Source organism: Bos taurus, chromosome 13, assembly GCF_002263795.3.
Source record: "Bos taurus isolate L1 Dominette 01449 registration number 42190680 breed Hereford chromosome 13, ARS-UCD2.0, whole genome shotgun sequence".
In the NCBI taxonomy this organism is placed as follows: Eukaryota; Metazoa; Chordata; class Mammalia; order Artiodactyla; family Bovidae; genus Bos; species Bos taurus.
This window is the reverse complement of record NC_037340.1, coordinates 17,517,368-17,543,766: the sequence shown is the minus strand read 5'-3', so window position 1 is coordinate 17,543,766 and position 26,399 is coordinate 17,517,368. Positions and strand designations below refer to the sequence as shown.

At 46.8% G+C, this 26,399-nt stretch overlaps 1 protein-coding gene and 1 non-coding gene across 7 annotated transcripts in view; one reads left to right on the top strand and one right to left on the bottom strand.

The window, feature by feature from the left end:
- IL15RA (interleukin 15 receptor subunit alpha) overlaps positions 1 to 25,389 on the bottom strand; it is a 48,619-nt gene extending 23,230 nt beyond the window's left edge. For 3 of the 6 annotated variants that reach the window (XM_025000917.2, XM_005214144.5, XM_002692067.6), the window contains exons 1-4: positions 25,135 to 25,389; positions 5,226 to 5,420; positions 3,375 to 3,467; positions 365 to 556 (exon numbers count right to left, since the gene is read on the bottom strand). In XM_025000917.2, the coding sequence (XP_024856685.1) occupies positions 365 to 556; positions 3,375 to 3,467; positions 5,226 to 5,420; positions 25,135 to 25,228 (574 nt within the window). In that variant the 5' untranslated portion in view covers positions 25,229 to 25,389. The remainder of the gene's footprint in view (positions 1 to 364; positions 557 to 3,374; positions 3,468 to 5,225; positions 5,421 to 25,134) is intronic. The other 3 variants (XM_059892816.1, XM_059892817.1, XM_005214145.5) reach the window with 2 other exon arrangements.
- Positions 10,739 to 10,811, top strand: TRNAG-CCC (transfer RNA glycine (anticodon CCC)). The gene has a single exon. It is a non-coding gene; the product is annotated as a tRNA-Gly (tRNA).
- Positions 25,390 to 26,399: the final 1,010 nt, after the last annotated feature.

Here is a 26,399-nt window from a genome sequence, read left to right as displayed (position 1 = left end):
GAACATGCAGATTACCCAGAGAGCATGCCCCCATCCCTCACACCGTGATTCCAGATGGCAGAAAGCTTCCTCTGTCCTCCCATGTCAGGAGGAGGCAGATCTTAATCAGATTCTCAGCAAAGGCTCTGCCATGCAACTTAATGTGGGGCAAGACAGTTCTCTCCCCTCTGAAGCAGGGTGGAGCATAGAGCACAGGCCAGAGCGAGAAGGCTGTGGCAGAGAGCAGGAGGCAGAGGGTCACGCAGTCATCCTGATTTTGGATTGGATGGTGTGATGTGATCGGCCTACTCTGGATCTGCACCCGCGTCTCAGAAACAGCCCCCGGGAGCTGCGCTGTCCTCCAGCAGGCAAAGCCAGCACTAACCGGGCGTGTCCTGCAAGGCCGGGTATGTGTGTTCCGGAGCCTTGGCTGCTGTCTGAGCTGGGACGTAGGTGGTCTCCTTACTGACTACCCCTGTGGTTCCCACAGGAGGAGCTGTGGATGGCAGCCTGGAGCCTGGTCCAGTAGCTGGCCTTGTGGCCACTTTGGTGTCTGACTTGGAAGTAAGATCTGGCTCTGCAGGGGAGTGCAAGACATGGATAATGAAAACATTGAGAACAGTGTCTTTTCTCAGCTTCAGAAGAGAGTGGACCAGCACCTCCCGTGAACCCACCCCGGCCAGCCCTCTCCCAGCAAACTCCGCCACAGCTCTGGGAGAAGATCCCTTGAGTGGGCAACATCTTCGTCAGTTCCGAATGGCCAAGAGGCTTTTGTGGACACTAGTGGATTTATGACTATTTATCATGGGCCACATAAGCTAACAATCTCAAAGGTTTGAGTAGAATCAGGCACTGGAGAAGTGGTTACCAGGAGACCCAGCTCAGACAAATGGAACTGGAGATTTCCCTGGTTGTCCATTGGATAAGTATCCACCTGCCAATGCAGCGAACAGGGGGTTCAACCCCTGGTCTGGAAAGATCCCTCATGCTGTGGAGCAACGAAGCCAGTGCACCACAACTGCTGAGCCTGTGCTCTAGAGCCCACCAGCCTCAACTACTGAGTCCATGCTCTGCAACAAGAGAAGCCACGGCAGTGAGAAGCCTGAGCCCTACAACTAGAGTAACCCCCGCCCACCACAGCTAGATAGAGCCCTCACACAGCGGTGAAGAACCAGTGCACCCAAAAAATGAATGAATAAAAATAGTTAAGAAAAGAGGAACTGTACTTGCCAAAGACATCAGGATGCTAATTTTAGTTTACTTTGTACATACTTGCACGAAACTTTTGAAATAAGGGGAACCTGGGATTCAGCCCATCTGACCTTTCGTGAGTGGACCTGAGGGATGCGTCCTGGCTCGGCGCCCATCTCTGGGAGGCGGCTGAGCCACCTGCCTTGCGTTGAGGTCCTTGACCTCCTGTCCCTCACCGGCCAGCAGCTGCCGCAACCTGTAGGCTGCAGTGCACAACCCTGCTGTTCTGTTTCCGTGGTGAGTGGGTCTTCCAGGGTGATAATACAGTCCTGATGAGCCCAGCCCTGGAGGGGAAGCTGTGACCACACATTCTGGGTTATCCGGCCCCTGGTTAGGGCCTCTGCCCCACGCTCTCCCAGCCACGTGCGCCGGAGGAGTCACTGTGCCCTTTCACCCTCTGTCGGCACCTCGTAGGGCCTAGGCGCTCTGCAGACCATGCTTCCCCTGACTTGGAGCAGGCCCATGAGGTGCCCTGGCCACAGCACCCACCCTGGAGGTTACACTCACACCTGAGATTTCCCTGCATGGCTGCAATCTGCCAAGTGCTTGGGGCATGAAGGCCAGGCTGAGGGAGGTCCCTCGAGCCAGGTGTGACTCGGGTCAAAGGGGTTGTGGGCACCCCAGCCTCTTCTTCCTGTTTGTCATTGGCTCAGTAACTGGAAGGAAACCCTTGCTCCACCCCTCCACCTTCCCTTCAGTGATGGTGCTCAGCCCTGGCCCCCTGAGGGTCACAGGAGAGCTTCTGGAACTCCAGTAACCAGGTGCTCCCCATCCACCCAGAGTTCCAGATCTCAGAGAGCATCCTCAGTTAAGAACTGGCTCTCTGGGGAGGCAGCCCGAGAAGCGCTGTCAACCACTGTGGGATGGCTGCGCCTGGAGGGAAAGGAGGAGACGGGGCCAGGAGAAGCCTGGCACTGGGGCTTCCCTGATGGCTCAGTGGTAAAGAAGCCACCTGCCGACGCAGGAGACGCAGGTTTGATCCCCGGCCCAGGAAGCTCCCACATGCCACAGGGAAACTAAACCTAGACTCCACAACTAGTGAGCCAGCGCACTAGAGCCCTCGAGCCACAACTCCTGATCCACGAGCTGCAGCTTCTGAAGCCTGGGCGCCTAGAGCCTGTGCTTCCACAGCAAGAGAAGCCATAGCAATGAGAAACCCATGCACCGGAACGTGACCATAGCCCTTGCTCACCGCAGCTAGAGAAAAGCCTAAGCATCAACAAAGACCCAGCACAGCCAAAATAAATAAAAAATTAATGAAAACCTCACACTGGGTAATGGGCCACAGAGAATCAGGAGTCAAGAGAGGGTGTCAGAAGACACAGGGCAAGTCTTCCCAGGATATTTTGCATCCAAGAGTTCAGATTTTCTCAACAGTGCAGAGGAAACTAGGGTAGAGTTTCCTAAGACTCGGTCAAAATGCAGAATCCTGGCAGCTTTGTGCAAGCGTGTGTACCGAAACAATCACGGGTAGGGTTGTTGGGAGATGGTGTGCTTGGGTCTCTCCCAGTTCTGCACGTCTCGCCAGTGGAGGTCCATCTTTTCAAGGATGCTTAGATGGCCTTGGCAGGTGGAAATAGTACCTCCCTCGGAGCACAGGGCAGATGTGTTCACACCAACATTAAAACATCAGGTTCCTGCTCAGGCTCCCTCCTCTCCAGGGATGTCCGCCACCCACACGGGCACCTGCTTAGGCCTGTTTAAGGCACGTGTGGACGAGGGACTTGATGAAACCTGCCAGTGGCCCTACTGCCTGCAGTGCCAGGCAAGAGAGTCCTCCGTCTCTGATCTAGGAGGATTGGGTTTTCTGCCAGTGCCCATGAGGCCCAGGAAGGCTGATACGCAAGGTGGGCAGAATCTCAGCCCCCACCCCCCCATTCTCGAAGCTACGCATCTACCACGAAGTGTGATCTGGCCTAGTAAGAGTGGCTTTTAAACCACTATGAAGTGTGCACCCATGAAGCCTGGTTGTCCAGCAACTTTGGCTTAAAAGAGAAAATGAAGCTAATGTCAGTTCTTATCCTTGACGTGAATAAGGGGTGTTTGCGGTGGAATCCCCGCAGCGGTCCACAGATCTGCAGGCTCTCTGTGGACCTGAGGGCAGCCGAGGATGGGAGTCCTGAGAGAGTCTGCGGCATTCCTACCTTTTCCGGAGGGGGTGGGGCTCTCTGGCTCTGGGGTCAACCCTGTCGGCGCTGCTGTGGAGGGTGGCCTTTGGTGACTCAGGGAGGGGTCTCCTAGAGAGAGGATAACCACACGGCATTTATGATCCCAGGGTGGAACCTGGGGTGGCTTCAGAACTGCATGTAGATAAAAGAATAATAATAATAAATGTATACTTTAAATAAATAATACATTTATAATTTAAAGTGGACACATCTGGCCACCCAGGCCTGGCCAGACACACAGGAGATAAACAGCTGTTTATCTGCAGTTCCCAGTGCAAACAGAGTGCAAAAGTTCAGAGGCAAGTGTCTTATCTTTGGCTAGAATGATAGCAATGACATCAACTCAGCTTTTTAACGCTGGCTTTTCCATGACAAAACAGATGATTACTCAATGGATTGTTCTGGGCACAAGTTGTTGGGGAAATCATGGAGGGAGTGGTTAGTAGTAAAAGGTGGGGCTTTGGGGGCTAAGACCTAAAGGTTCCCCTAGTCTTTGGTTCTAAACATCTATGATTCTAGGCTTACCCCATCTTTCATTCCCCCAACCCCACCCTGCAACCCACCCTGTTCAGTTCAACATCCTTGATTCATTCACCCAGAGGAATTGGAACGTTGAGGAAATGCCCACTTTCTCTACAGTAGGAAGCCCTGATTTTTGCCCCTGGACTACAGTTCCAGTGGGTCCCTGGGCTAGACCAAGGAAAACAGCCGTGCTCTCCCCAAAGTTACTGCTCAGACCTGGCCTCGCCCAGCCCATTCCCATGGGCCCAACGGTCCATGAGGTGGGCACCCTGTTCCCAGCCCAGCGATGCTTCTGCTACAAGCAGAACGCCTGCCTGGCCTCTGAGCCCTGCACGGCGGCCACGCGGTGGGAGGGCAGGGGCTCAGGGTGATCTCAACACTACAGATTCAATAGGAGACGCTTTTCAAGGAGTCCCCCAGCCATGAATCTGCTCTTGAACAACCCCGTTTGTCTGCTTTCCCCGGAAAGGAGCTGAGAATGTCCGCAAATGTTACGTGAGAACATGTCCCACCTGGACACACACCATGTGTGCAGTAACTATTCAGCACATCCTTCTCTTGGAAGACTATGGGTTGCTCTTTCCTTCTCTAGAGTACAGGGCTTAGTCTTGCTGAAAATAACACTGCTGGCTTCCACTCTAAGATTCTTTGACTTCTCCTGGCATGGTTATCCAGCTGTGGATTTTTTTTTTTTTTAAAGGTGGGGGAATCCCATAGATCTCTCTTCATTCTTGGTCTGGAGCTCTGGCTGGATCCCAGACAATGTCTGGGCCAGGAGGTCTCTGCTCCATGGGTCTCCCCACTTCTCTCAGGGCAGGTATCAACAGGGGAGGAAGGGCCGTGATTTCCCTGTGGGCTGTCCCCTGGGGAGGAATTGGGCAGCCCTCCAGGGAGCAGGGTGCTATGAGCAAACACCTCTGTCTGTAGCCCAGTTCTTGCTTCTGTGATCTAAAGCACTGATGGTAATAATAGTTAATATTTACCAGAGTTTGCTTACTCCTCCTACAACCCACAATGTTGAAAAGGACCTGATGAATCAGGCCCATTTTCTTGATGAGGAATCAAAAGATCGAAGTCTCATGGGTGGTTATGTGGCAGAGCCAGGATTTGAATCCAGAACTGTGTGGCCCCCAAAGCCCATGTAGTTCCCCCTCTTTGAGCTGTGTTTAGAGGCCCATTGGTTTATTTAGCCTCAGTCCTCAACCCAGACATGTAGGCTCCCTCATCAGCTGCCCATACTGCGGTCTGCTCTCTGCGTGGCCGTGGCAAAAGGGGTGGAGGGACAGTACTGGGACAGCCACTTACTGATGCACTTGAGGTTGGGAGTGGTCCAGTGGGCGACTTTCGCGGTCTCGTTAAACACACACTGGGTCAAGCTGGAGGTCCCAGCTTTACGCTTGAAGCCAGAATTACAAACATACCGCTCCCTGGAGTTGATGCTGTAACTCTTGACCTGGATGTCTGCATGCTCCACGGATGTGGGAGTCGGGCAGGTGATGCCTACAGAAGCGTAGAAGAGAGAGAAAATGTGAGCAGATTGCAGCTTGCTCTGCAGGATGCTTGGGTGGAAGTCAGTAACTTTAAACCCAAGGGACCCTGGGGATCCACCCCCCAGATTCAAGCATGTGGAAGATGTCGAGTAAGGGCACCCACCATCTAGAAGTGGTCCAGGATCTTTCTTTAAGAGCCAGCCACTGAGCATCACTAGAGCCTGGGGGTCATCAGTGGAGACCCCTCTCCCTGTCCTCTACCCCCATGTCTCCAGCCTCCGTATCTTTCAAACATATCCACCTCTGTCTCTCTCCTACCCTGAACAACAGCAAAAGGCTCCAGATTGCTACCTTTAACAAACCTTCCATTTCCACAAGGCAGCTGGCATCATCTTCATTTTTTAAATAGTTTATGTATTTATTTCTTTGGCTGTGGCATGTGAGATCTTTAGTTGCAGTCTGTGGGATCTAGTTCCCCCACCAGTGATGGAACCCGGGACCCCTGCACTGGGAATGTGGAGTCTTAACCACTAGACCATCAGGGGAGTCCCCAGCAGCATCGTTATAAATGCATATTTGGTGACTTCACTTTTTCCTGGTTGCCCACTGCCATCTTTCCTAAGCTGAGTTTAATGTCACTTTCTTAGGAAAGCCCTCCCTCACCCCTGCAGTCACCTGAGTCCCAGAGTTCTGTGTCCTTTTCCTCTACAGTGGGTTCCATCCACAGCTGTATTTAAGACACGGAGCCTTCAAGAAGGCTCTGCTGGCCCCGTCTGCCTCTCCAGCTACTCTTGTCTCTGGCCACACTGGCCTTTGGCCCATCACCACCCCCCATGCCTTCACCATGCCCCCTGCCTCCCCCCATCCCACCCTTCCTAGCTTAGTTCAATGTTACTTCCTCAGGAAAGCCCTCCCTCACAAGGGTCCTCAGTTCTTACAAGGTGAGGACCCAGCCAGGTTACCACCTTTCCTCCAAAGCGGCCTCCTTTAAGACTGAGTCCCATCCAAAGCCAGGAAGAGTTTATTGCAGTTAAAGTTTCAAAGCAAGATTTTCCTGTAGCCACTTGAAATAACTGTATGATTTCTTAATGCTCTTTCCCCTATCAATTCAGTACATTATTAGGTTTTCTTGTACGTGGAAGAGATGGGAGAACTAGTTTCTGAGGGCAAGCCTCGCATATGTGGGGCGGTCGAGGCAGCTGAGAGTGGGCTGTGCTGGAGGCAAAGTCCCACAGGGAAATTCCTCAATAGCATTTGCCATCATCCTGAAGGCTCCTTTCTCAGTTACTAAAGGGTGTGTCTGTGCTGAGTGGCTCGTTGGTTGGGTGCCTGGCTGCCCACAGCTGCCTGCAGAGCTGACTTCCGGGTTCCAGGTTGGGAAATGAGTAAGTCTCTGCTGAGCAGCTGGAGCATCGTGAGGGTTAGGACTCTGGCAAGAGGAGTGAGTGAAGTAATCTTTCTGCCAGCGAGGGACTCTGAGGGGAAGACTGAATGTAGCGCCAGTTGGATTCACAGTCTGGAGGAGGAAGGCGCCCTAACTGCCCCTGTGCCAGGGGTCCAAACTAGGGCTCAAGGGCCAAATCCAGCCTGCCATCTACTTTTGCCAATAAAGTTTTATTGGCACACAGCCTTGCTCATTTGTTCATGAAGATAGATGCTTCCACTCTGCAACAGCAGGACTGAATTGTTAAAACAGAGATCTAAATTATTTACTTCCTGGCCCCTTTTCAGGAACAGCCTGCCCCAGGCTGTGTAGCCTTGAAACAAACCACTGCCCTTGTTACTAAGACCAGCTGAGTGAGTCAGCAGAGAACTAGCGCCGTCCTCGGAGTAACTGAGGTTGACAAAAGTAACATTGCCCCGCATAAAAAGAAAAACTGCCCCACGTGGCAAAACTCAGTGTAAGTCAGAAGACAAATGACCAAAATGACAAAAAAAAACTGCATTTTCTATCACATAGTGTTAACTTCTCTCATGTCAAGAGCTCCTGAAAGTCAATCAAAAGACTGCCAATCCCACAGAAAAATAGGAAAAGAGTATAAACCGGAACTTGACAGAAAAGGAAATACAAATGCTGTTAAATACATTTTAAAAATGCTCAACCTCAGTCATAATGAAGGAAATGTAAAATAAAACTACCTAAGACAGTGCTTTCAGCTCCCAAGTTGGAATAGAGCCAGAAGTTGGTTACTACACCATTACTGGCATGTGGCTCATACAGCCCCAAGTGAGACATACTTGTAATCTAAATACCCATGCATTTTGACCCTGCAATTCTGCTCCCAGGGATTTTATTTTACAGCTATATCTGCATTCCTGTGAAACACTGTTACAACACTTATGCATATACCCTTGAACTCAGCAGTTCCACCTCTAGGATTTGCCTTACTGGTGTATTTATGAAGTGAGTGTGTACAACATTATCCATTAAAATAGCCAGTAAATTACCCTGTATGTCGTCAGTAGGAGAATAAATAAATTATAATAGAGATTATAGCGCCACTGTACCATGAAGTCCTACCCAGCTCTTTACAATAGAGATTAGAAAAAAAAAGAAAGAATTTATTTATGCACTGAAGTGGAGAGATTTCCAGGATAAACTGTTAGGTTTAGAAGCAAAGGGACAGAGCACTGTGTTTTATACACTACCCTCAGTGAGAGATGAAGCAATACATATATCCAGTTTTTTGTTTATACATAAAATCTCCAAAAGCATACACAAGAAACTATTCACACTGGAGGTGAGGCAGCTGAGGGATAAGATTGCTGCCTTTTCATGCTTTCTGAATTTTTATTAAAAATGCTTTTGAAATATTTTGTAATGCTGTTTCTTCTGCTGATGTGTACACAGGTTCTTTTTTTTTTCTTTCCCCCATGATATATGCTGGGATAACAATCAAAATAGCTAGCAGCCAAACAGTGGCCTGATTCAGACAGCAAACAATCAGAATAGCTGCTGGCATTAACCAGGACCCGATGGGGTGACCACTGGCCACAGATCAAAAGCCACACCAAGGATGAGAACTGGCAGAATATCAGTCATGTATATATATACTATATACTTTTTTAAATATATGAAATACTTCATAATAAAAAAGTGGGGGATGGGATTTAAAAATACCCTACCACAGGAAGTCAGAAATCATAGGACAAAGGAGAACTAAACCACGCAGAGCGTGCTCATTGCTTTTACTGTAACACCATGCCATCTCTGCGTGGAGCCCTAGCTTTCTGCTTTCCTGCCTGACCCTCTGCCCAGGGCTTACCCATCTTCTCCTCCAGAAAGCGCCCTCTGGGTTTCCACACTCCCCAGCTGCTAGCCTAGGTACAGATGTCAGAGAATCACTGCCAGAATGAGTGGGACACGTACTCACCTCTCAGGGTCACCACCTCCTGAACCCCTTCTGCCACATCCTGCTGGCTAGGAGGGCCTCTTTAGACATCAAATCAGAGGGAGCCACATTCAGAGTGTGGTTGGAACAGTTACTGCCAAGTGCTCAGCAGTCTACAGACAGGCCAGCCACCACAGGGCCAGCTGTCAGACCCCCACCTCCCACTTCAGGGTGTATTGGTGAGGCGTCAGCATCCTCACACCTGAGCACACCTGAGCACACCCGAGTCCAGTGGGTCAGTCACTCTGGGCTTTACTTTGGTCTTCCTAGTCTCAGAAGGGAAAATACATTGTTTGATTTTCATTCTTAATCCAACACTGACTCTTCTTTTAAAACCCCATCGACATCTAATATTAGATTTTTAAAATATTTATTTACTTATTTAGGGTGCACTGGGTCTCAGTTGCCACATATAGCATCTAGTTCCCCAGTCAAGGAGCATGAAGCCTTAGCCACTGGACCACAAGAGAGGTCCCTAATGTTACATTTTTAAAACTATAATATCCAGCTTGCTGTCCTTTATCACTCCATCCTGACGCTGGCAATGCTCTCTCCACTTACAGTGATTCTATAGTGGACACAGCATTTTCATTCCCTTTTCAATGAGATCATAAGATAACCATTATATTTTAATGTAGTAGTTTTCTAAAAAAATTTTTTTTCCCTATTAACTTGTGTGAACAGAGATCACGGGATAAGCAATCTGGCTGTTTAGGTGTACTCCCCTCCTCCTCCACTCTCTCCATCCGATGTCTGGGTTGCATCTTGCTCACCTGAATCCCTTCCCAAACATTCTTATTCGCCTTGTAGTCCTCAAGTTCAGCTTCATCCACGGATTCCAATTTCGAATCATGTTTTGAATCTATTGATCTTTCCTTGGTCACCTTTTTTTTTTTTTTTTTGGTCCTCACTGTTTTCTATGTTGTCTTCAGGTTTGAGATCATGTGTCAGCAAATTGTCCTACATCTTCTAAATCTGGAAATCCTTTCCTCCATTTAGGGCAATGAATTTCAACTTTGAGTGTTTGTGGCATTCTGAAATAAAACATTTGCCCTGTCACTCGAGGGGATTTAAAAAGTTGAGGCCATGGCAACCGTGTCAGTAAGAGCCACAAGAATCACTGCCACAGTGTAAGGACGCCGTGCTAATGTGTCATTCTGCAGAGCTGCCTGCTATGTGGGTGGGACAGTTTATTGCATGTATAAGTACCTAAGTTTATGGCATATGTAATAATTCTAAGTTTGGGGCAGACTTAAGTAAATAGGCAGTCTTCTCCATGGTGGCCTGACTCCACCTTAGATGCATAGTTAACCTGCGACACGGTAAAGATGGGTGTGAGCACCCTGGCAGGATGGAAGAAGCGCTCCTGTTCCTTTGCACTTGGGAGATGGCTGCCCTTGCAGCTCCTGCTGTCACTCATCTGCAGCCCCCACGGGCGGCCGAGCAGCTCCTCCAGCCCTGTGACCCTTTGCTGCAGCTTCTCCCACCTTTGGGCCAGGTGTGTCCAGCTCCAGGATGAGGAGCGCCCCTTGTGGAAGCTGGAGTCTCAGAGGGAAGATGAAGGACCCACATGGGTTCCAGCTCTGCCTCTCGGCTCCCAGGGGGCTCTTGCTTCCCCCCGGTTTACATCCATCTTCCCACCAGACCATGACCTGGAGGCTCCGGCTTCAGATGCAGAAAGGACAGCTCACCTAGACAGTAACTGGCTCCCACAGCAGCACAAGGTGGTTCTGCTCCTCTTAGATCCTTAGGACCACAATCCTGATGGATACAGTCTCAAAGTATCTCCCACAGTTGCTTACTAGTTACAGTGAGAAAATGGTAACTATGTTGCTTCCCACAGTTGGTTACTAGTTACAACAGGGAAAATGGTAACTACCTTGAAGAAAGCTGCCCACCTGAACCAAGTGATCAGACATAACATCACAGGAACTTCCCCCTGGTGGTCTAGTGGCTATGACACTGTATCCCCAATGCAGGGGGCCTAGGTTCGATCCCTGGTCAGGGAACTACATCCTGCATGCTGCAACTAAGACTCGGTGTGGTCAAATAAATAAATTAAATATTAAATAAAAGTAAGATCACCAACATGGAGATACACAGCTGTCATATGCCTCCTGATCTGATTCACTGCCAAGGACACAGGACCACATCTGTGGTCTCCCTCCCCTAAATTCATAACCTGAATCTAACCATGAGGAAACATACAGAATGTTCCAGACTGAAAGAGGCTAAAGAGATATGATAACTAAATGTTACACGTGGTCCTAGATTAGATCCAGAATTAGGAAGAAAACAGCTAAAAGGACATTAATTGGACAACTGACGGAATTTGAAAAAATGGACCTTGTATTAGATAATATTATTATGCCGAGATTAAATGTCCTAATTTTGACAGTCATACTGTGATCTGGTAAGAGTGTTGTGTTTTAGGAAGGTATGTAATAAAATGTGTTCCTGGGAAATATACATTGAGATATTTAGGCATAAATATTTCAAGCATAATGTGGCAAACAGTTTAGATGCTTCAGAAGAAGATGTACATGTAATATAAATATGCAAATGTACTTATACTTAGAGAGAGGGGGAAACAGTAAATAAAACGGTGGTCCAGTGGTCAGGAATCTGCTTTGCAGTGCAGGGGACATGGGTTTGATCCCTGGTTGGGGAACTAAGATCCCACATGCCATGGAGCATCTAAGTCCATGTGCCACAACTAGAGAGTCTGTGCGCCACAATCTCGCATGACGCAACTAAGACCCGACAAAGCACATAAATACATTTGAAAAAAATAAAATGGGGCCAGATGTAAACAGTTGGCAAAGATGGGTAAAAGGTATTCAGAAGGCCTTTGTCCTGTCTTTACAACTTCCTGGTGAGTTTGAGGTTGTATCGGAATAAATAAAAGTAAAAAATAAGTAAGCATGCAAATCAACATTAGCTGAGTGGTGCCTGGGGCCCTTTCCTTGAGATTTCCTCTTGAAGCAAACTCTACGAGCCCTCTACAGCTCAGACAACAATTACCTTTGGGTCAGGAAAATCTTTGATTATTTCCCTCGTGATTTTCATGGTGCTGACTGCCCCTCATTACCTGTCCTCTCTTCACACCTTTTAGAGTTTCTTCCTCACTTCCCCGGGGGCCAGTAGTGGTGCTTCCACTCTTTCTACACTTGGTCGTCTTTTTTTTTTTTAATGTTTATTTCACTGCTCTGGGTCTTCTAAAAAATTAGATTATGCTATTTCTTTATTTTTGGCTGTGCTGGGTCTTTGTCGCTGCGTGGGCTTTTCTCTAGTTGTGGTGATCGGGGGCTACTCCAGGTGCGGCGCTCATGGCCTCTCTTGTTGCTCTGGGGTCCGAGAGCTTCAGTAGTTGTGGCTCTAGAGCACAAGGTCAATGGTTGTGGCGCACAGGCTTAGTTGCTCTGCAGCATATGGGATCTTCCCGGATCAGGGCTCGAAACCAAGTCTCTGGCACTGGCAGGCAGATTCTTTGCCACCGAGCCACCAGGGGAGCCCTGCTCCGGGTCTTAGCTGCAGTGTGTGGGGTCTTTTAGTTGCCGCTCGCAGGCTGCAGCCAAGAGTTCTGCATTGTCCCTGATGGGAGTGTTCGTCTCCATCAGGGCCACACTGGAGGCCTTGCTCTGCCTCGTCAACTCTGCTCTTTGCTGCCTTTACCCTCCTCTTCTACCCTCCTTGTCAGTGCTTCTCAGATGTGCACCAGAACCGTCTGGAGGGCCTGTGACAACACAGAGTACTGCACCCTCTTCTTGGAACTCCCGAGTCAGCAGGTCCCGGGCAGGAGCCAAGCATCTCACTTCCTAACCCCAGCCCTAACAAGCTCCAGGTGATGACGATGCTGCCGGCCCAGGGACCATGCCCTCTGCTATTTACAGGCGTAGAAGCGCCCTGGCATCACAGCAAGTTACTTTTCAGCATGAAAACTGCTTGTTCATTCTTTTTCAGGTCATGGTCTTGGTTCCATCAGTGAGGATTTCTTTCACAGTTCTTCCTGGTGTGCTCCTCTGAATTTATAATATTTTTTCATTGAATCTAATTCTCCCCCACCTCCAGCTCAAAAATGTTCTGTGGGTGTGTTTGTGTGTGTCTAGCTTGACAGTACCACACCACAAAATCTTAAATTAAATCTCAGATTTTTGCTACCAAAATCCTAAGTCTGCACCTGTGGGGCTTTGCTATACGTGAACAGAGCTGGGGAAGTATTTAGAAGTGGACGGGTAGGTGAAGTGGAGAGGAATGACCGTAAAACTCAACCCTGGAAGCATTTGACCATGACCAGCATGGATAGTCCCATAAAAACACTAGACTCTGTTCTATGATAAAGTGTTCCTTCCTTCTGTGGGAGCCTGAATGGACCTTGGACTTTTGGACCTCTCAGGGTACATTACTGATGGCTGGACGGTCTCTCCAGTCACAGAGGAGTAACTCCAGAGAATACAGCAGATGGGAGAGGGCTCGGCAAAGACGGGATTTAGTTGGCAAGAGTGGATTTAGCTGGTTTCCTTCCTTATTCCAAGTCTGGTCTCTGGAGCTGACACCATCATTGTCTTGGCCTTGGGAGAGTCTGTAATGTCAGAGTCGAGTGTTGAGCCTCTCTGCCAGAGGTTGTTCTGAAACCTTAGAAGGGAGGAGACTCAGAACCCCCGCCTCACCCCAAACACCACACACACAGTGATGCTCAGGACCAGTCCATTTCCTCAGAATTGCAAAGGCAACATGCTCAAAGCTGTACCTGTCTTTTTTGTGACCAGCTTATTTCACTTAAAGGGCTTCCCTGGTGGCTCAGATGGTAAAGAATCTGCCTACACTGCAGGAGACCTAGGTTTGATCCCTAGATGGCGAAGATCCCTTGGAGGAGGGCATGGCAACCCACTCCAGTATTCTTGCCTGGAGAATTCCATGGACAGAGGAGCCTGGTGGGCTACAGTCCATGGGGTCGCAAAGAGTGAACATGACTGAGTGACTAACACACTATTTCATTTAGCATAATCAATATTGTAGCATATTTCAAAACCGCCTTCCTTTTTAAGGCTAAATATTGCACTCTGTATCAACCACATTTTGATTGTCATTCATCTGCTGATGGACACTTGTGCTGCTTCTACGATTTGCTTACTGTGAATAATGCTGCTATGATCATAGGTGCACAAATCTCTCTTTAAGACCCTACTTTCTTATCTTTGTTCCTCTGTATATAATGTATCTTTATTCTTTGGGTCATGATTTTCTCCCTCTCCTCATTTTTCAGCAGTCTGAGTATGATGTGTCTAGCATGAGATTATTTCAAGGGGCTGGCATTTATCCTGCTTGGTGTTCTCTTAGCTTCCTGCATCTGTAATTGAATAGCTTTTATAAACTTGGAGAAATTCCCAACTATTATCTCTTCAACTATTTCTTCTGCTCCATTCTCTTCTGTTTGTGGAGCTCTGATTACACATGTATGAAACCACTTCCTACCACAGCTCTTGGATGCTCTGCCCTGGTCTGTTTTCCCTCTCTTGTTTGCTCTTTGTCAGCTCTTGGATGCTCTGCTCTGGTCTGTTTTCCCTCTCTTGTTTGCTCTTTGTGTTGCTGTTAATGCGTACTGACCTGTCTTCAAGTTTACTGATTCTTTTCTTGGCTATGTCAAGCGCTGTGATAAGCTTGTCAAAGGCTTGCTTCATCTCTATTGTTGTTAAGTTTTTTCTAATATTACCATTTGAGACTTTCTCATGATTTCCATTTCTCAGCTGAAATTCCCCCCTTTACTCATGAATGCTGTCTATCTTTTTCATCTGAGCCTTTAACATGTTAATGATATTGAGCTAGCCAAAAGGTTCCTTTGGTTTTTTCCATAAGATGGCTCTCATAGAGCTTAGTTGTCTTTAACTTCACTGGAAACAATTTTGTTAGATTGTATTGTGACAACTATCATATCAGCATACATTTTTAAAAGCTTATCAAAATTGGGGAATTTGTATGTAGCCATTTTAAATATTGAAGATGGAAGAAAAAAGCAACATTTTTGGCATATTGTGCATTATTATTTCAGGAAAGGTAAAAACACAACTGCAATGCAGAAAGATATTTGTACAGTGTATGGAGATGATGCTGTGACTAATCGAACATGTCAAAGGTGGTTTGCAAAGTTTCATGCTGGAGATTTCTCACTGGATGACATTCCATGGTTGAGTAGACCAGTTGAAGTTGATAGTAGTCAAATTGAGACATTAATTGAGAACAGTCAATTAATTGTTATATCATGCAGGCAATTGCTGACATACTCAAAGTATCCAAACCGAGGGTTGAAGATCCTGTGCACCAGGTTGCTTATATCCATCGCTTTGATGTTTGGGTTCCACAAAGTTAAGCAAAACAAAAACAAAAACAAAAAAAACCTTGACTGTATTTCTACATGTGACTCTCCACTTAAATGTAATATCTTCCATTTTTAAAACAAATTGTGACAGGTCATGAAAAGTAGACACTGTACAATAATGCAGAATGGAAAAGATAGTGGGCCAGGTGAAATGAACCACCACCAACCATACCAAAGGCCGATCTTCATCCAAAGAAAGTGATGTTGTGTATATGGTGGGATTGGAAGGGAGTCCTCTATTATGAACTCCTTCTGGAAAACCAAACGATTAATTCCAACAAATACTGCTCCCAATTAGACCAACTGAAAGCAGCACTCAGCGAAAAGCGTCCAAAATTAGTCAACAGAAAACACATGTACATTAAGATAATGCAAGATCGCGTGTTTCTTTGACACCAAGCAAAAACTGTTGCAGTTTGACTGGAAAGTTCTGATTCATCTGCCATATACACCAGACACTGCACCTTTAGGTGTCCATTTATTTCAGTCTTTACAAATTAATGGAAAAACTTTCAATTCCCTGGAAGACTGTATAAGGCACTTGGAACAGTTGTTTGCTCAAAAAGATACAAAGTTTTGGGAAGATGAATTTATGAAGTTGCCTGAAAAAAATGGCAGAAGGTAGTGGAACAAAACAGGGAATACATTGTTGAATAAAGTTCTCGGTAAAAAAAAAAAAGAAAAGAAAGTTCTTGGTGAAAATGAAAAATGTGTCTTTTATTTTTACCTAAAAAACTGAAGGACCTTTTTGGCCAACCCAACAGTTCCTTTAACTTCCAGTGCAAAGAGTCGGACACGACTGAGTGACTGAACTGAACTGAACTGAACTGATAGTTTCAATTTCTGGGTCATCGGTGAGTCTTGTTTATTGCTTTTGATCCCTGGGTCGGGAAGATCCCCTGGAGGAGGAAATGGCAACCCACTCCAGTACTCTTGCCTGGAAAATCCCATGGACGGAGGAACCTGGTAGGCCATAGTCCATGGGGTCCCAGAGAGTCGGACAAGACTGAGCGACTTCACTTTCACTTCATAGTGGGACTTTTCTGTTGTTGTGACATAGACATACAGTATGTTGAGACATATTTTTTTGCATGGCTCAATTTTTGATTGAATGCTTAACCATATTTGTAGAACTGAGATAAACAGTATTTATACCTGAAAGTGTGAACACTTCTAATGCTAAACTGATGATGTGGGAAAGGTCCAGTCAGTCAAGTCAGTTGTTGAATTGGATTTAGATTTTGTTGTTGCTATGGTTAACTTCAGACTAGCATTGGCTTCAAATTCCCCCAGTTTTTTTTGTTTGTTTGTTTGTTTTAGCAGGGGATGGGGCAGGGCGGGGGCTGTGTTGGGTCTTCACTGCAGTGAGCAGGGTCTCCTCTCTAGTTGCTGTGTGCGGGCTTCTCACTGCAGTGGCGTCTCTTGTTGCAGAGCATGGCTGCAGGGCACACACAGGTTTCAGTAGCTGCTGCTCCCAGGCTCGAGAGCACAGGCTCAGTAGTTGTGGCACACACACTTAGTTGCTCTGTGGCATGTGGGATATTCCTGCGCAGGGATCAAACCTGTGTCCTCTGCATTGGCAGGTGAATTCTTTACCATTGTGCCACCAGGGAAGCCCTCTTTTAGTCTTTTCTTGTGCTTAGGGTGAATTTGAGTAAACTCTGGGAGATAACGGAGGGCGGAGGATCCTGGTGTGCTGCAATCCATGGCGCTGCAGTCAGACACCACATAGTGACTGAGCAACAAGTGCTTCGAGTGGGGGCTGGAGTGGCGGGGGTTTTTCTCAGTGTTCCTGCTCCACCCTCATCTTGAGTCCTCTTCTGTTTATCTAAACCACAGGGGTTATCTCTCCACACTCCTGCCCACCCCACCCTGGGCAGTTGATGGCTGCGCTTGTGACTTGGCATTTGCTTGCCTGGATGGGGTGGGGCCAGGGGAAGCTGACTCTTGTCCTGGTCCAGCCTCAGTCTTAGGCAGGCCCGCTGTGCCTGGCGCTCAGGCTTGCAGCTTTCAGTCATCTTGCCTTTTCCTTTCGTGGCAGCCAAACGCTCCCTCGTTATCTTTAACGGGTTTGTGCATGTAAAAGCGTCTCCAGCAGCAGCAGTGGTGGGCCTCCAGTGGTGTTGGTATAGGATCTGTACCCAGGACCAAGTATACGTGGGGTTATTTAGGGACTTGACATTCTGTTCCAATGATATATTTGTCTATTTGTTCATCTAGACATGCAATACCTTGCTGTCTTGATTATTGTAGCTTTATTGTTGAAGTCAGGTAGTGTAAATCCTCTGACTTTGTTAATCATTTTCAAAGCTGACTTTGGTCCTTTACTGGGTTATTCAATCAGTATATCAATTTCTAACTGGAAAAAAATAAGCCTGCTGAAAGTTTGATTGGAATTGCATTAAATTTATAGATCAAGTTGGTGAAGAACTGACATCTTAATAGTACTGAGTCTTCTCAATACCCATAAACACAGTCTTTCTTGATTTATTTAAGTCTTCAGTAATTTATCTCAGAAATTTTTTCTAGTTTTCAGTGTATCAATTTTGTACATCTTTTGTCAATATATCCCTAAGTACTTCATATTTTTACTACAACCCAAATGACATTATGTTTATTTCAGTTTTTAATTGTTGCTAGTATTTTGTATATTGATGTTTGTAAATTGATTGTGTGCTCTGCAACTTTGCTCACTCATTCCATTAGCATTTTTGTAGATTCCATGGGATTTTCTATGCAGGTGGTTCCATAGAAATTTCATGATTCCATTTCATTTACTGTGTTGTCTTACTAAATGTAACACTCTGTTGTGTTATTGCAGTGTTTGCTTTCAGATCTGTAGTATATGTCTTTGCCTCATCACAGCTCACCCACAGGTGAAATCATACTACTTCACATGTGTAGTATAAGAACCTTGAACAATATACTTTCATTTCTCTCCATCCAGCCTTTTGCTATTCTCTCAAATGTTTTGCTTCTACTTATAAATACCACAATACATTATTATTATTTTTACTTTAAACAGCTGATTACATATTTTATTGGCTATGGATTTTAATAGATGTTTTCTATCTATTATTCATCATTTCTGGGTGTTTTGTTTCCAGCAGAATTTTTCAGAATGTCTACTCTGTCATTTTACTGAAAAAGGAAGTCTACTTTCCACTGTGAACTGTGTGTGTGTGTGTATGTGTGTGTGTGTGTGTGTGTGCATGCTTAGCCTCTCAGTTGTGTCAAACGCTTTGCAACCCCATGGACTATAGCCCGCCAAGCTCCTGTGTCCATGGGATTTCCCAGGCAAGAATACTGGAGTAGGTTGCCATTCCCATCTCCAGGGGATCTTCCCAACCCAGGGATGGAACCTGTGTCTCCTACATTGCAGGCAGATTCTTTACCACTGAGCCACCTGCGCAGCCAATCAACCACATATTGGTCAGTAACTCACTTTACGAAGCTAGACTTTCACAAGTGCAATGGAGGTAACACATTGGATTGTGTCAATAATCTTCATCTCAGAGGCCTTAGTCACACCTTTTGATACTTCAATTATAATTTCTCTTCTCATAACATTGTCCTCTAGATAGTTAGTGAAGCAAATCTCACCTTGTTTACAACACTGAAAGCTTCTGAATATAGTTCTCAGGTACTCTTATTACAGGAGCTAAGCCCAGTATGTGATGGGTGTTTTCTGAAGTTAGTTTTCAGCTTACTAATCTATAGATGGAATGGATGAAGTAATGGAAATGGGAGAAAATGTAAGATTCTTGGATTTTCAAAATTCTTAAGTAGGCAAAAAATATACATAACAAGTCCTAACGATTGTTTAAATGAAGTCACCAAAATATTTGTGTAGGGCCACACCTCTTTCTACTTCCCAGAACCTGTGAATCAGACTTTTTTCTAACATGAGTAAGTAATCCTGGCCTACTCTCGAATCCAGAGCTCAAGAGTAGCAGGCTCCTCCCATTCTGTAAGAAAAGTCAGAATCCATTTCAGCATTTCCTGCCTCATATTCTGCTGTTGAAACGCCTATAGCACGCTGACTGGTGGGATACCAAGACATATAGGATATGATCGCTGCCCTTGTGCTCATTGTGACACTGATGTAGCCAATGCATAAAAGCCTTTCTGTGTTTTCAGTAATCCATTCTCCCTCTTTATTCTGGCTGAAGCACCAGCCAAGCCAACACACATTTTCCTCTTGGCACTCAGTGTAAGTACCCGCTACACCCAGGTCATGCCTTTAACTCATCAGCTCTCTCAGGCTCGTTAACTAAGCCTCCCAGTCTACCTTTTGTGTGGTAGGTAGACTCATCATCATTCAAATCCTTAAATTATGACTTCTGAAAGCTTGGGAGACTTGAGTGGCTGTAGGTTGAAGGACGAACAAAAGAATGAAATACATTCTATACTCGAAGGACTCAGGAGGAAATCTGCCCCCCCACCTTCCACCTTACCAACACCGCCTTGGTTCAGGGTTTCATCACCACTTACTGGAACTATTGCAAAAGTCTCCAGCTTAGCTTCCTGCCTCCAGACTCTCTTGCCTACAGTTTATTCTCCACACTCTTGACAAGAGTAACCCGTACACCACGTGCATGCATGCTAAGTCACTTTAGTTTTGCCCAACTCTTTGTGACCCTGTGGACTGTAGCCTGCCAGGCTCCTCTCTCCATGGGATTTCCCAGGCAAGAATGCTGGATTGGGTTGCTATATTCTCTTCCAGGGGATCTTCCTGACCCAAGGATCACATCTGGGTCTCCCACACTGCAGGTGGATTCTCTACCATCTGAGCCACTAGAGAGGTCCAACTCTTCCACCATACAGCTCCAGTAATATCCCCCTGGACCCAGCCCTTAATTACCTTCCCACTGTGCAGGAGAAAATCATCTTTCCAAGTAGAAACATTCAAATAACATCAATCATGTTTAATAAGTAACATGGATATGACTCCAAGAGAATGTACTAGGGGACTTTATACATGTATTTACTTAGTTATGTGCTATTGGGTAAAATCAGTTTGGTAGAAGTGATCTAGCCCAATACAAGTTAGCTAGAGTGATGATTTTATTGCAAAAGAATATCCTCAAATGTTTATGCCATTTAAAAAAGACTTCGAGGGCTTTCCCCTTGCCTTATTTGTTCTATATAGCTAATTTTCATCCAACTTATTTTATTCTATGCTGTTTAGAATATCAGAGATTTTGAAACAACCTGAATATCCATCCTTTGGCAGGTAACAGAAGCCTACCAACAACTCTAACAATAAGGAATTATTTAAACAAGTCATAAAGGATTGTAAAATATATGTATATAATGCAGTTATATGCAGTGACTTTATAGAGCCCGATTTTGAGCAATCTGCAAAATTTACAAAGCCACCAAAACATTGCCAAACAAGATTGGTTATAATTAACTAAAGATGAATTAGAAAAAACTCCAAAATTCTAGCTCTTTTTTGTGTTACTTCTTTTGTAGTTTTATTTTTTCCTTTTATTACAAAAGCAATGCAAATTACATTGGAAAGACAAGAAAAGGCAGAAAACTACACAGACACAGACGCATACACACACAATCTATCATCTCTCGACTCTAGATCTCTAGTAAAGGCTGAATCATACAGTGCGTACTGTTTGAAAGCAACCCCATTATATTTATGCAGTCCTCCACTGTGGGGCATTCAGGTTGATTTCAACAAATCCCATATTTTGTACATTTAAGTTTGTATCACTTTTTTGCCATCAGTAGCAGCACAAAGCAAAAATGAGATAAAAATGATTTGACAAAAGTTTTAGCAAAACTCCCCAGATGTCTGAAAAATGGCTTATTAATTTAAAAAATGTTTAAAGACACAAGCTGTACAACCACCCTTAGGCACACCAGCACCCTGCATAACAAAACCCAAGCTGGTGAGCAGGGATATTCAGCTTCAAACAAATCATCATTGTCTCCAGCTGCTTTGGGCAAATCACCTGAAGCCTCACGGGTTACAAGGGTCTTTAAGAAGCTGCCTGGCCAAGATGATGCGTTCCCCTCCAGATCAGGCCTCCTGAATCAGAACAGATGACAGCAACTCGCTTTGTCTATTAGCACTGAAAACTAGCGGGAACAGATCTGAAACTATCATTTACCCAGCTAGTTGTAAGGAAGGAGCTGCTCTGTATAACTCCCAACCAGGATCACACTGCCAAGTAGCAAATCTAATCATCTGTGTCCACTTCCCTTCTCAGTTCACTTAAAAACATCAGGTACCCTTTGTTCTCTTAGCTATTCATCCATTTTTACACCAGGAGAACATGTCCTGGAGGCTACCCAGGTGGCATTAGTGGTAAAGAACCCGCCCGCCAATGCAGACCTGGGTTTGATCCCTGGAGGAGGGCATGGCCGTCCACTCCAGTATTCTTGCCTGGAAAATCCCATGGACAGAGGAGGCTGGCGTGCTTCATTCCAAGGAGTCACAAAGAGTCGAACACAAATGAAGCACTTAGCATGCACGCTGTCCTGATTACTGCAACTTTGTAAGTCTTAAAGTCAGAAGTGCTGATCCCCCAGCTCAGTTGTCTTTCAAAGCTGTTTGATTGTGCTAGGTCTTTTGCATTTCCTGTCTCAATTTTGCAACCAGTCTATCATTTTCTATAAGAAAGCCTGCTGGAATTTTTATCTGATAAAAATTTTATCTGGAGAACTGATACTTTAGCAGCATTAATTTGTCCAGTCCGTGAACATGACACACCTCCATTTGTTTAGATCTTCTTTAATTTCTCTCAGCAGTGCTTTGTGGGTTTTAGTGTACAGTCTTTCTCATTTTTTTTTTTTTTTTTGGTCAGAGTTATCCCTAACTTTCTGATGCTATTGCAAATGATATTGTTATTTAAAAAATTCAGTTTCCAATTACTCATTGCTAATGTATAGAAATATAATTGATTTTCATGTAGTGATGTTTTGTCTATAGCAACCAATATATACAAACAGCTGATGCTGAATACAGGTGTAAGAGCAATTCAGCAGAGATCATCTTTTCAACAAATGGTGCTGGAAAAATTGGATAGCCACATTTGCTTGGAAAACCAAACAAATACAAAATTTTCAACCCATATTTCATATTATATGAAAAATTAATTCAAAATGAATCACAGACATCAATAAAAGTTAAACTATAAAACTTCTAGAAGTAAACATAGAAGAAAACCTTTGTAACCTTGACTTAAGCAAATATTTCTTAGATATGACACTAAAAGCACAATACAAAAGAACAAATTAATGAGCTGAACTTCATCAAAATTAAAAATGTCTTCTCTTCATCAAACACTGTTATGAAAATGAAAAGAGAAGTCCCAGACTCTGAAAATTTTTTTTTGCAAATCATATATCCAATTAAGGACTTATACCCAGAAAATATAAAGAACTCTCAAAACTCAATAATAATTCAATAACTCAATTTTTTAAAGGGCAGAATGCTTAATTAGACACTTTACCAAAAGAAGACAGATTGATGGCAAGGAAGCACAAGAAGAGATGCTCAATATTATTAATTATTAGGAAAATGCAAATTAAAACTATGAAAGACAACTACACATCTACTAGAATGGGGATGATTAAAGAGAAAGACTGATCACACACACATAATTGTTTTCTTTTGATAACTATGGGAGCTGATGATGAATGTGTTAATCTTATTGCGGCAAGCATTTCACAATATATACACATATCAAATCATCACTTTGTACACCTTGTGTGTGCGGTCAGTTGCTCAGTTGTTCTGATTCTGTGACCTCATGCACTGTAGCCTACCAGGCTCCTCTGTCCATGGGATTCTCCAGGCAAGAACGTTGGAGAACATGGGTAGCCATGCCCTCCTCCAGGGGATCTTTCTGACCCAGCGATCAAACCTGTGTTTCTGGCATCTCCTGCATTGGCAGGTGGGTTGTTTATCACTGTGCCATCTGGGAAGCCCTTTGTACAGCTTAAACTTGCACAATATTATATATCAATTACATATACCTCAATAAAACTGGAAAAAAATTAAAAGTTAACAAAAAAAGACTGGCCATACCAAGTGCCAACAAGGATGGAGAGGAAGTGGAACTCTTGCCCACTGCTGGTGGGAATGTAAATGAGTACAATTACTTTAGAAAACAGATTGGCTGTTACTTTAAACAGTAAGCATACACATGTCATGTTATCCAGCCATTCACTCCCAGCCATTTTCTCTACCCAAGTGAAATGAAAACCTCTGTCCACACAAAAACCTATATGGAAATGTTCATAATAGTTTTATATTTAATAGTCAAAACCAGAAACTCCCAAAACGTTCAGCAACAAAGTGGATGGATAAAAAAACTACAACATCCGTGCATTAGAACAATTCTCAGTAATAAAGAAGAATGGACTGCTTGATACAAGTTACAAGCTGGAGAATTCTCAGGATAATTATTATACATGAAAGGAACACAGGACATGGGGAAGTTTCTGAGAGTGATGATTATATTTACTTTCGTGGTGGTGGTGATGGTTTCCTGACTTTACGTTTACCTCTAAACTTATCAAATTGTTTAATTTATATGTGCACTGTTTATTATCTGTCAACCGCCCCCCAAGAGAGCTGTTTAGGAAAAACTAAGAACCATCTGGAGCTAAGAGATGGAAGCCGTGCCTCTGTGAAGTCAAAGAGCTGCTGGAGCTGAAGAGCTTCAGGGAGTTTGCCTGCAGCCTGCTCTGCCCTGGGAGGTACACTGCTCTCGGTTTTGCTGGGTTCTGACTAAGGCTGCATTTCACTTTCATATCGTCCAGTAGACTTGCCCCACATTGTTCTCCCCTGGGTCATGCGGGACATTGGCTAGGCAGGTGGGAGGAATTGACATCACCCTCATAACTCGGATTCTCAGATATGGGGGGAAATCCAAACATCGTCTCAGGGAAAAAAAAAAACCTCAGGAAAGCCAGAAGAGCTAGGGGATTCTCAGCAGGCCAGCCGGCGGCCAATGCGGATGGATCCTCCAGTAGAGGAACGGCCGACTGACCCGACTGGATATGTTATGAGAAGTGTTGCCTTAAACACACACACGTGCACAGACAGATCGCGGGATTACTCTCCTCTGGAGAGTCCATGGATGGCCTTTGGGGGCCCCTTAACCCCAAAACTATATGCAGGTTTTGTTAAGTCGTGCATTCGTGTGTTTTTCAGAGGAGAGGGTTTGTAGCTTTCATCAGACCCTCGCAGCTCCGTGACTGCGAAATGATTAAGGCGTGCCAACGCGGATAAACGCGGATACATCCCTACTTTCTCCTCCCTCTTGTCTAGCTCCTGGGACGAAAACCCACCAGAACGACACTCATTTGAGTCTGCCCAGTGAGTTGACAGCTGTGTGTCTAAAATTCCTCCTGAACACACACACCCAGCCATCCTTCCACTTCATTTTTCCCGGTTTGTCTGGGAGCGCGCCGTCCGGACTGCGGCCCCTACCTCCGCGCGCCCTCAGGGTTTCCTAACGCTGAGACTTCCCAGCTATTGCCAGGCCCCCCGGGTGTGCAACCTGCCTGACACGTTTGCTCTCCTCTGGGACGCACGCGGTCCGTACCCCGTCGTACCGCCGCCCACCCGTATAACCTGCTTTGGTCGAGGGGAGGGACCCCCGCGAGGACTGCCGGCTGTTGAACGCTCTCCCTGCTTTCCTCGCGGGGCTCACCCATTTCTCGAAATCGCTGTAAAGCTCCCAACTGTAGCTCGTGCAGCACACCCCGGCTTCTTCCCTTTGCCTCGGAAATTGGGGAAAACGTAGAATGAAAAGCCCGGCGACTCGCTGCCTGCCTTGAGTGGCCAGGCGAGTGGGGCCCGCAGCCCGTGGTCCCCGCGTCCCTCCACGTGTCCCCGGCGCGCGGGGCGCACCTCGTGCTGGGGGCCGCCCCGCGCCCGGCCGCCCGCCTCCCTGCCCGCCCGCCAGGCGCGCGCGCCCTACCCGGCGTGGCCGAAGATCCGAGCAGCAGTAGTAGCAGCAGCAGCCCCAGCGCGGGGAGGGCGCCGGCCCCGCGGCCCCGGAGCCGCCCGGACATGGCCAGACTTCGGCCGCGCCCCCGCCGGCCGCCTCCCGGGCTCGCCCCGGCCGGGACGCCCCGCCGCCGGCGCGCTCAGATGCCCACGGCCTGGGGGAGGCGGCGGGCCGCAGCTCCAGACCGGCCGCCCCGCGAGCCGCATTCGCTTTCGCTTTTGCTTTAGCCCCCGAGGGCAGGAGAGAGGTGAGAAGCGGTGACAGTTCCGTGACTCAGCATCCCCGCCCCCTCCCCTGGAAAAAACCCGGCGGCGCCGTGACCCCCGCGCCGCCGCCGAGTCCCCGCAGCGCCTCCGGCCGCGCCCGGACGGGAACCCGGAATGTGCCCCGCGGAGGCCCGGACTGTGCCCCGCGGAGGCCCGGAGTCCTCGCCGGCTGTGCCCTCCAGCCCCTGGTGTCCCCAGCGGTTTATTCCGTCGCGTGTCCCCGCGCAGAGGGAATGGGAGAAACCGACTCGTTCCCGTAAACACGGCCGGTGGGCGTCACACCTGGCTTCCACTCCACTCGGTCACCTCCCCTGGCTTGTGTGCGTCTGTTGCTCTGACTTAGAAGGCCTGGACCTTGGGCTGCCTGCGAACGAGCGGCCCCACGCCCTGCCAGTCCGGGCCTGTGACGCTGGGTGACAACTGGGCTGTCGCCCGGCGTGGCTGGCTTGGTCACCTGCCCTGTGCGTCCAGGCCCAGACCTGGCGCGCACCCGGAGCTGCCTGACCCAACGTTCCCCGACTCCTGGCACTGGCACTGGCGCTTCTTAGTCTTGCTGCATCTTTCTTCCCCAAGAACATTTCAGCTATTTAAAGGGGGCTCGGGAGAGAGGACCAACCGTGGTTCCCCTCTGTGCCTTATTCCTCCGTTAGAGGAATTCGCCTCGCCTACCATCCTGCTGCTGGGCAGGCAGCTTGCTTTCCTGGGATCTCCAGGTAAGCTGGACAGTCCTGAGAAGCAGGTGCGCTATGAGAAAGCTCCCGATGCACAATCGAAAACCCCCAGTTTGGGAAGTGAAATGAGGCCGACGCGGCATCTTTGGCCTGGGCCTCCCTCCATTCTCCAAGTGTTAAGATCCCGAATAACTCGGCACACAGCAAACTGTCACGAATGCCAACCGCAGCCCTTGCTCAGGTTTGGTCCGTTTTCCATGACTCAGGGGAGGGTGTGTGCTCAGTTCTAGGCAGTCTT